Source organism: Seriola dumerili, unplaced genomic scaffold (assembly GCF_002260705.1).
Source record: "Seriola dumerili isolate Sdu_G_001 unplaced genomic scaffold, Sdu_1.0 BDQW01000044.1, whole genome shotgun sequence".
NCBI lineage: Eukaryota > Metazoa > Chordata > Actinopteri > Carangiformes > Carangidae > Seriola > Seriola dumerili.
Genome location: NW_019174299.1, coordinates 7868595 through 7879885, shown reverse-complemented (window position 1 = coordinate 7879885; position 11291 = coordinate 7868595). Strand labels below are relative to the sequence as shown.

Below are 11291 nucleotides of genomic sequence, written 5' to 3'. Positions count from 1 at the left end.
TGAAGTGTTTCTAGTAATCAGGTGAAGAATAACAGCATTTTAGATATCACTCTAATTATCTTAAGCTATCCTTAGAATTTAAAGTTTGTATCGCTCTGCTTTATCCGAACTGAAAGTCAGTCCAGCAAGATCATTGATAATTCAGCTTCTGCATTTTGCAGGTTTTCTTTTCTCTGTAGTCGAATCATTGTGCTCTTCTGTCAAAGTCGATATATACTGAACAAAAATACAACAGCAATACTCTTAATATGTGCAGTTTTGTCACACAAAAAACAATTCCACAGATGTTACATGTTTTAAGATGGCTGGCATTGACATGCTGAAACATCCACCAGAGCTGTTGCCCATGAAGTGAATGGTCATATCGCCACCATAAGCTATCTCCAAGGTCATTTCTGATGGGATGCCCTGGATCTGTGTGTGTGACTGTGATCCAGTTCCTGATGATATTAAGCAACTTCAGAGCCATTGAAGAGGAGTGGGCCAACATCAACAACCTGATGTGTAGCTCTGCATGAGGCAAATGGTGGTCACACCACACACTGCCTTGTTTTCTGATCCACGACTTCTCCCGCAAAATAATGCACATCTGTAGCCCAAGTGAGTCATGTGAAACCCACAGTGCAGAGCCCAATAAATATCTTTTATCAAAATAATTGCTTTAAAAGTAATGTTTTTGGCATTTTTGCCTTCATTCTGATAGGTACAGTGAGCGAGAGACAGGAAAGTCAGGGACAGAGAGAGGGAATGACACACAGCAAAGGGCCGTGGGTCAGACCCGAACCCATGGCCGGCGCAGCCAGGACCAAACCACCGTGGTACGCACTCCGCCAGACGAGCCACCGAGGCACCTTAGGGTGACCCTTTGTTGTGACCAGCCCAAGGCACACCCATCAGGTGGATGGATTATCTTTGTAAAGCAGAAGTGCTCACTAACACGGCTTTAAACACATTTGTGAAGAGAAACAAACCCCCTGTTTGTGTCAAAAAAACCCAAAATCTTTTAGTTAAACTCATGGAGGTAAAGTTGGTTTTATATTTTTGTTCAGTGTAGTTTTTTATGTCCCCACACTTCCTATTCTTGTGAGCACGATATTCAGTAAGGGAGGGAATTTATTCATATTTTGGCGGATACGTTCACTTGGATTCGAGGATAAACTGAGTAGATTTTTGTGGTCAAAGGTCAAGGGCACTGTTACTTCACAAAACACGGTTTTGGTCTCGTGAATGTGATATCTTGGGAAATGGAATAACATTTAAACATTCAGATTCATTCATGCAACAGCTTCTTCCCTGAATCCATATAGCCTACTCAGATTCAATTAATCTGAATGTGCAGCCGTACATGGCCAAACCATCACAGAGCCATGTTTGAGAAATGAAGCGGTATGTGATGGGGTCATGAGCTGCTCCTTTTACCTCTCCATGCTTTGTGCTTTCCATCATTTTCATAGAGGTTGATTTTGACATCATCAGTCTGTAGAACAAGACAGCGCTCTACTTGTTTAAAGTTTTTGGTGCCTCTTGATTGTTGACAAGGAAACATGTCTGCCTACATCCTGGAGAGCATTCTTGACTTGCTGTGCAGTCATAAAAGAGGTTATTCTTCACCATGCTTTTACAGTCATCCACGAAGACTTGTGGTCCTCGGTCTACCAGGTCGTACACAACTGTTGATTTTGGTTAATTAACTATTTTGTAGTTTTTTTTAATTTTTTTTTTTAGCCTTTTGTACGGTGGCCAAGGACAAGGGCAAATGTGCTGCAATGGCCCAAAACACGAGCTGCATATTCAGAAACGTTGCTGATTCAAAAACTACAAAACAAATACAACAACATGCTGCAAATGAAAAACATGTGATATGAAAACCCTTTCATTTCCAGTGTTGGCTTGTCATTTCATTACCAATATAATTTCATATATGATCTAATTTAACAAACACCTGTGCTCAGTCATGAGTAGTGAGACAACGGAGGATTAGTTGTTGTAGAGAAACATTTTGACATCAATGTGGTGGTTTAATTAGTCCTTCACCTTTTTGATATTAGCTTCTATAATAGACATCTTTGTTTTGACTCAGCAATTCAATTAACTCAGAGTTTTACCTGTTGGGTCATTGAACAATATGAAAATCCATGTGTGCTGAAGCTCAGTAGTTGTATTAGCAGTCACTACGTCACTACATTTATTTGACAGCTTCAGTAAAACAAGCATGATCCTGAAAAGGTTAACATTTCCGTTTATTGAAGCCACACACCTGCAGTGTACTGGGTTCCCTTTCACCTCAGAGAAAAAGTCAACCCCTGATTGTCACTGTATAATTTTGCACTCAGCAACAAACAATACCAAAATCAATATTGATGTGTACATTAATTATATATTTATAGTATACTATTTGTGTGTGTGTGTGGGTGTGTGGGTGTGGGTGTGGGTGTGGTTCTCTTCTCCTAGAAATATTTTTAATTTTTATTTTTTTTAACTGTTGTGGAAGTGAAATATAATATCTCAGAAAGAGTCCTGATGTTGCAGTCAACATTCTGTTATGAAAGTAATAGTAGATGGAAACTGTATTGGGGTATTGGCAGGATCTAGCTGGTGCACGAATCTTTCACAGTGAATGAATTCCAGTTGAAAAAAATTGCAATAATTACTAATATTACTACACTGGAGCCATTGGTTTTTGGGGTTGAGGGACATTCTGTGTTAATGGTTGTAGATGTCTGATTTTGCTAATGTGCTTGAAGCATGTAAACAGGAATTCTCCAACACATATAGAAACACCAAGATCAATGCTTTAAAGCTTTAATGCAAAGAATTTAGTTGAACAAACCAGAGTACAAGTCAATCATGCAGAAAGGACCACATGGACTGACAGTACGGCACAGGGGAGACGCTTTAAACAGTAAGGCGGCTTGGCAGGTAAATAGACTGGACCACTTCAGCTTCCTGGAAATCTAGACCTCAGCTGAAGCGTGGTGGATGTAGTCATTGATGAAGCGCAGATGCTTGGAACCTGGGTGTAGACGCCAGAGCGGCCTGAGAGAGCACAACGTTAGGACTCCCATAAACTCATGATGCCAACCTGCACGAAACCACTGCCTGCACGACAGACCAGTGGGCCGCCGTAATCCCCCTGTGGAGCCCAAAAAAACACACACATGCGCATTCATGGTGTTAGACCGTGCAGTTTGCATTGTTCCTTTGTATTGTTAGATTTTTCTTGCCGAGCTGATACAAATTTTTTAAAATTGCATTTTATTTGCATAAGCTCATCATATGTATTTTTTTACATAAAATCTTTAACTGTAATTTACAGTTAAAAGATTTTATGTAAAAAAAAATGAAACAAGAAACTACAGCTGGTAGCAGGGGTATAAGTGTATTAGTATTATGTTTTCCCTGTAATGCTTTACCTCTGTAAACCTATAGGCCTACTTTAAAAGTCTCATATAGTATAGAGGTAGATGTCCATATGTTGTTTGATCATGAAGCAGGTCTAGGTTCTATATTAATACTGTGAAGTAATCAAAGCCTCATTCCACAGAGAAATGCACACAGCCTGTATTCAGACACTGAGCCTTAAGATACTCCCCCTGATTGTTTAATGCATACAATTGATTCATTATGTTGTGAAAGAATTTTGAATTTAGATTTCAGTCAACTTAAATAATAAAATATTATACTGTGCAGGCGTCCTTCCCTCCGACCATATCCCCAGCACACAGCATGTCAGAGTTCAGCTCAGGATACTGTGTCTTGCACACACTGTTAGGGACGATGGGAATCTTCAGCTCCTGAAGGACTTCTGGATCCGGCAGAGGAACTGCAGTGACCACACGGACACACAAGACTTTTAACGTGAAAAACATTATTAAATGTTAAATGTTGTTGACAGTAGTGTAAAATGAGTGGCAAACAATAAAGTAGAATTACTGATCTTTATTTATTCATGCTACAAATCCTCTGTCCATTATGTGACAAATTACGGCAATTAGATTTTTTTATGGACAAAACACACCAGTGAACTGATCAACTATTATTTAAAGAATGTTTTATATCTTGTAGGGGATCAAAAGAATTTGACCAATCCAAACAAAAACCAAAGTGTAAAGATTTCAGGTAGTTAGCAATAGTCCAACACATGACCCCCATAAATCCAAAACTCGCTGATGTGTTCATTTGTCCCTTTATAGTATCTTATAGGCTACGTCATGTGTACAGCTTACCACCAGTCCAATGTTCCCCCAGCCAGTGATCCAACACTCCGACGATGGGCCAAAGGTGTCGTCGACACTGGGTAGAGTCACTGGGCGAACGCTGTCTGAGAATGTCAGCTTCTCTTCAGCTTGACCAGAGCAATGTCATTGACAAAGCCATTGCCCACAGCTCGGTATTTAGGTTCAGGAATGATAGCATATATACCCACGTAACGGGCAGACCCCTTTTGCAGGCTGTGTGTGCCGACCCAAGCCATTGATCGAGGCCAAATTAGGCTTGTCTGATCTGTCAACACAAAAGACGTATTAGTTTTTCTGCATTCATGGATGAACCCTCCATTAAGTGTAAAAACCCAACACACATACACTACACAAAAGTATTCTTACATGAATATAGGTATAATTTATACAATTTAGAAAAACACACTTACGAATCCAGCACCTTGCAGCGGTCAGCAGCCACTGACTGTTGAGGATGGTGCTGCCGCAGCGCCAATTTTTGTTGCTGTAAGATGTGATGTTTAGGTGGACCATCCACGGCCAGCTGCCTTTTAGGGCATCGTGCCCCCAATGATGGAGCTCCTCACCTCAGGCTCCATGCAAACCTAAAAAAGCAATAATGAAACTTTATAAAAGCTACTTTAAGGTAGAAGCACTGAAAATATGTATTATACTTTCTTTATTTTTATAACTTCATCATACATAGAATTTAAGGAACTTACAGAGCCTATGTAACGAATTCAAACATTGTGTTGGGTTAGAGGAAGGGATTCACATTTTGGGAGGAAACTTATTTGCTCTCTTATCAAGAGTTAGAGAGAAGATTGATATCACTTTCATTGCTCTGTGTTAAATATGAATCAAAAACTAACAGCCAGTTAGCTTAGCTTAGCATAAAGACAGGAAATGGAAAGGGAAATGGTTAGCTTGGCTCTGTTCAAAGGTAATACAACTCCACCATTGACTACCCAAGGGTAAAAAGGCATCGCACACACACAGAGCTTCAGGACAAAGTTGACTAATCTCAATTTCACCACATTATTCATGTCAACAAACATGCTAACGTTTCGGTCTAGTGGCCTCCATCAGAGCATGGAGCAAAATGTACATCATGACATTTACTGTACTGTACAATATTAATTTTTGGACTTTATCATCTCTACACACCAACAGCAACATGCATACCTTGAGTTACAAGAAGCCCATGCATTCAGGTGTTTTCAGTGAATTTTAAATAGTTTATATCATTCTATCAACAAATTAGATTCTATTATCATGAGTTTGTGAATTAACCTTTACAAAGTGAATACAGATGAATCATAATAATAATAATAATAATAATCTCATGTGTTTGTCTTTCTCACCTCCAGTGATGTGGACCAGTACCAGCACAGTGAGAAGTTTGCAGAAGGCATGGCTGTGACGGAGTGAAGCAGTGGCTCTGCAGAATATGAGGGTGCAGCTGCAGCTTTATATACACAGCTGGAGAGATTTAATCCTTATCAGCACTATCAGTCTTCCTTTCTGCTCAAACCACCCAAAGGACATTTACTCAAGTATTTTGAAGTGAAATATTATGGTACTGGTACTTTGAGTATTTGTAATTTATAAGACTAAATATTTGTGCTCCTTAACATATCATAGGGAAATATTGTACTTTTAACATTCATCTCACAGTTGTAGGACTTTGATTATAATGCGCAGAACATGCTATTAACTAAGTTAAGGTCGCAGTGATGAACAGTCTTATCATAGCTATCATATCATGCTATAGATAATGTGATAGTTCTGAGTGAGGATGACAGTATTGCAGCTGAAATACTGTAACGTCTTCCAATTACATTTCATCATTCAGATTCATTCATGCAACAGTGTCTTCCTTTAATCCGTATATTCATATTCAATTAATCTGAATCTGCAACCTCAATGCTCAATGACAACTCCCAATCAACTCTGAGCCACATGTTAGCTCTACATGAACTAACATCAGGGTTCTTGGGAATCTTGCGACGCCCCTAAAGTGGACTGTACCATTTCTAACATCTCGTCTGCTGCCTCATGACATCAGTAGCCCCGTCCTCAAGTCTCTGCTGCTCTGTGTGCAGAGACACTGCAGGTAGGCCTAAATGTAAATAGCAGTAGCTAACTATCTAGCTTGTTTAATGCACTTTGCTTTCCAACCTTCAAAGTTCTGAATTAGATTGTGTCAAGTATATACAGATGAACGCTAATATATGTTAGCTAGTTTCTACCTTTAGCCTTAAGTTACAGTTTAGCTAATGTTATCTAGCTGATAGCTCCCCTTTCATTTCCAGTGTTGGTTTTTCATTTTATTACCAAAATAAAATATCATATCTACCTTTAGCAAACACTCGTGCTCAGTCATGAGCAGTGAGACAATGGTGCATTAGTTGTACAGATACATTTTGACATCATTATAGAGTTTATTATTTTATTTGGTTTGGTGGTTTAGTTAGTGTTTTACCTTTAACATTAGTCTTTATAATTATACACACCCTCTTTGTTTTCACTGAAGAATTTGGGAGTTTTATTTGTTGGCTCATTGAACAATATTAAAATACATGTTTGCCCAACACCTTAGTTCACTGAAGCGTGTGCCTGCTCTGTACTGGGTTTATACCCTGGAGAAATAGTTAACCCCCCTGATTGTCATTGTATACTAAGTAAATAATAAGGTCTGGACTTCAGTTACTCCTTTGTGTTGTGCTAGGCAAATGCCAAACAAAGGTATTCCACTTAGTGTGTTTACAGGTTTCTGTCGACTACACTGTCATAACAGAACTGCCCCTACCCTCTACCATCCTGCAGGAGGTGCCGGTGCATCAGGAGCTCTTATGACTTCTATCCTGTCTTGAAATGACAATAAAGAAGCTTGAATCTTGAACCTTAAACTGTGATCCTGTAGCTGGTCGAGGTGGAACTAGTTTGTGCACTGAAAACGTTGATACACATTTAAAAACTCAAATGCTCGGGTGAAATGTGTAATTAAGAGCATTATTTATGTAAATGTATGTGATTACTTGTAATCACTGGAGCCATTGGTTTTGGGGGTTGAGGGACATTCTGTGTTGATGGTTGTAGATGTCTGATTTTGCTAATGTGCTTGAAGCATGTAAACAGGAATTCTCCAACACATATAGAAACACCAAGATCAATGCTTTAAAGCTTTAATGCAAAGAATTTAGTTGAACAAACCGGAGTACAAGTCAATCAGCAGAAAGGACCACATGGACTGACAGTACGGCACAGGGGAGAAGCTTTAAACAGTAAGGCGGCTTGGCAGGTAAATAGACTGGACCACTTCAGCTTCCTGGAAATTTAGACCTCAGCTGAAGCTTCCTCAGCTGAAGCGTGGTGGATGTAGTCATTGATGAAGCGCAGATGCTTGGACACCTGGGTGTAGACGCCAGGGCGGCCTGAGAGAGCACAACCGTTAGGACTCCCATAACTCATGATGCCAACCTGCACGAAACCACTGCCTGCACGACAGACCAGTGGGCCGCCGTAATCCCCCTGTGGAGCCCAAAAAAACAACTTCACTTGTTGAGTTGACAGACAGCAGTTGCTTTATATTTCTTATAAATGTATATATATTAATATAAGATTATAATAAGGTTTTTTACATAAAATCTTAAACTATTAAGTAACAAAAACTACAGCTGTCAGATAAATGTAGCAACGTGAAAACTATTGTTTGCCTGTGAAATAATTTCCCTCTGAAAACCTATACTTTAAGATACTCTCCCTGATTGTTGAAATGCATACTATTGATTAATAATGTTATGAAATCATTTTGACTGAAATATTAAAATACTCTACTTCGCAGGCGTCCTTCCCTCCGTCTTTGTCCCCAGCACACAGCATGTCAGAGTTCAGCTCAGGATACTGTGTCTTGCACACACTGTTAGGGACGATGGGAATCTTCAGCTCCTGAAGGACTTCTGGATCCTGCAGAGGAACTGCAGTGACACACACGGACACACAAGTGCAGAGGAGGTGATATTATATAGGTATTCATGCTACCAAATCCTCTCGTAATTATGTGACAAATTATGGTAATTTACCTTTTTTATGGACAAAACACACCAGTGAACTGATCAACTATTATTTAAAGAATGTTTTATATCTTGTAGGGGATCAAAAGAATTTGAACCAAATCCAAACAAAAACCAAAGTGTAAAGATTTCAGGTAGTTAGCAATAGTCCAACACATGACCCCCATAAATCCAAAACTCGCTGATGTGTTCATTTGTCCCTTTATAGTATCTTATAGGCTACGTCATGTGTACAGCTTACCACCAGTCTTAATGTTCCCCCAGCCAGTGATCCAACACTCCGACGATGGGCCAAAGGTGTCGTCGACACTGGGTAGAGTCACTGGGCGAACGCTGTCTGAGAATGTCAGCTTCTTCTTCAGCTTGACCAGAGCAATGTCATTGACAAAGCCATTGCCCACAGCTCGGTATTTAGGTTCAGGAATGATAGCATATATACCCAGGTAACGGGCAGACCCCTTTTGCAGGCTGTGTGTGCCGACCCAAGCCATTGATCGAGCCAAATTAGGCTTGTCTGGTCTGTCAACACAAAAGACGTATTAGTTTTTCTGCATTAATGGATGAACCCTCCATTAAGTGTAAAAACCCAACGCACATACACTACACAAAAGTATTCTTACATGAATATAGGTATATTTATATAATTTAGAAAAACACACTTACCTATTCCAGCACCTTGCAGCGGTCAGCACCCACTGACTGTTGAGGATGGTGCCGCCGCAGCGCCAATTTTTCTTGTTTTCAGATGTGATGTTTAGGTGGACCATCCATGGCCAGCCGCCTTTTGGAGCATCGTGCCCCCCAACAATGGAGCTCCTCACCTCAGCTCCATGCAAACCTAAAAAAGCAATAATGAAACTTTATAAAAGCTACTTTAAGGTAGAAGCACTGAAAATATGTATTACACCATTTTTTTTTAGCTTAGCATAAAGAAGGGGAAAAATAAGGGGAAATGGTTTTGCTAGGCTCTGCTCATCCATTCTTCCATTACCCATACTGCTTTTAGGGTCGTGGGTGGTGCTGGAACCAATCCCAGCTGACACTGGGTGAGGGCAGGGTACACTCTTTTGCATGCCACCAGTCTATCACAGAGCTGACACATAGAGATAAATAACCATTCATGCTCACATTCACATACTATGGGAACTTTAGAATGCCAATTAACCTAACGAACATGTTTTTGGATTATGGGAGGAAGCCAGAGGAAACCCACACAGGCACAGGGAGAACATGCAAACACACAGAAAGTCCCTTCTCGCTGTGAGGCAACGATGCTAATCATTGCAGCACCGTGCCACCCTGGCTCTGTTGTGAGGTAATACAAATCCACCATTGACTACCCAAGGGTAAAAAGGCATTGCACACACACAGAGCTTCAGGACAAAGTTGACTAATCTCAATTTCACCACTTTATTCATGTCAACAAGCATACCAATGTTTCAGTTTAGTGGCCTCCATCAGAGCATGGAGCAAAATGGAAGTCATTTTATTTATATACAATATAAATCTTTTCAACATCATTCAATCATCTCTAAACTACAAGATGGAAACATTCATACCTCAGGTTACAAGACGCCCATGGAATGCAATACCCTCCTCCATTATAACAGCAACCACCCAAACCATTTAAAACAAAAATATATGGAAGGGACGACTCAGGAGAAGTTACTCAGAACTGGTTGAATTCAAATGCAGAGCAGATTAGATGAAATCAAGATTCTATTAAAGGAATTACCACCCATCCATAATATACAAAGCCAAGAATAACCTTCACAACTGAATCCAATCACTGACTTCAGTAACATCAGGGCATAATCAACAGACACATCCTAAATGCAGATTCACCAATACGAGGTCACGAAAAGACGCCCCCCCCCCCCCCCCCCCCCCCATTCATTCCAACAAGCACCGACAATCAGAGGCAACCTTCTATATTCTCTTTAACCTTACCAAACCTAATCATACTAGGCTTCATCTAAAAGGAAAACTTAAGATGCAAAAAGTGCAGTCATTTTAACAAGACTACTTTTTTTTTCATCCATACACACACGGTCAAGAAGTTTCCTATCAAACAAATCATAAACTGAAACACAAAATCAGTCATGCTTACATGCCCCTGTGGACAAGCATATGTTTCACAAACAAATAGAGCACTCAACCTCTCATTCGCTCAGGGAACATGGAATAAGCTACAGCAAAGCGCTGTATTGTACAGTAATGGTCTCTCTCTCACCTCCCAACACTCATATTTGAGTCTAATTCATTTGCAAAAAACAAAACAAAAAAACACACAATACACAAAGTTAAAGATGCATTATCATTATTATAATTCTCAATTTCTAATAGATGGAGTGATAATATTTTTTATCCTGAATTCTTTTGGCCATGATAATCGTTTAGTGAAAATCTGATCATTTCAAGTAATAAAATCCACCCACCTAAAAATTATACTGCTTATGCAATTGTAACAATCATTTGTGATCTTTACGGTGGATTGTGTTGCCTTTGGACAGAGCCAGACTAACTGTTTCCCCCTGTTTCCAGTCTTTATGCTAAGTTATGCTGCTGGCTGTAGCTTCATATTTAACAGGCAGATGTATGAGGTGAATTGATCTTCTCATCTCACCATTTGTAATTGGAATTTGTAATGCCATTTGTACAGAGACCTAACTAAGCTGTCAGGTCATCACCATCAGTCAAACAACTACCAACATCAGAAAAATGATTAATAATAACAGTAATTTCAAATAATTTATATCATTCTATCAACAAATTATATCCTATTAGTATGAATTCAAATGAGTAGAAAAGTAAATTAAACCAAGATTAACCTTTACAAAGTGAATACAGATGAATCAGCACACAATAATGATCTCATGTGTTTGTCTTTCTCACCTCCAGTGATGTGGACCAGTACCAGCACAGTGAGAAGTTTGCAGAAGGCCATGGCTGTGACGGAGTGAAGCAGTGGCTCTGCAGAATATGAGGGTGCAGCTGC

At 39.7% G+C, this 11291-nt stretch overlaps 1 protein-coding gene and 1 pseudogene across 1 annotated transcript; both read right to left on the bottom strand.

Moving 5' to 3' along the window:
* Positions 1-2876: 2876 nt before the first annotated feature.
* On the bottom strand, positions 2877-7039 carry LOC111217739 (annotated as a pseudogene).
* A 350-nt stretch (positions 7040-7389) lies between these two features.
* LOC111217624 (tryptase-2-like) lies at positions 7390-11291 on the bottom strand. The gene is made up of 5 exons (XM_022739581.1): positions 11189-11291; positions 8957-9131; positions 8535-8812; positions 8058-8197; positions 7390-7751 (listed from the first exon to the last, which is right to left on the bottom strand). The coding sequence occupies exons 1-5, from the start codon at positions 11238-11240 to the stop codon at positions 7557-7559; spliced, it is 840 nt and encodes a 279-aa protein (XP_022595302.1). The 5' UTR covers positions 11241-11291; the 3' UTR covers positions 7390-7556.

Bases quoted from the DNA above. Each gene is read 5' to 3' on its own strand.
- LOC111217624 (XM_022739581.1), bottom strand. From the start codon at position 11,240: ATGGCCTTCTGCAAACTTCTCACTGTGCTGGTACTGGTCCACATCACT. The intron at 9,132-11,188 runs GTGAGAAAGACA...TTGCTTTTTTAG, and splicing joins ACTGGTCCACATCACTGGAG to GTTTGCATGGAGCTGAGGTG. The intron at 8,813-8,956 runs GTAAGTGTGTTT...TTGTGTTGACAG, and splicing joins GCTGCAAGGTGCTGGAATAG to ACCAGACAAGCCTAATTTGG.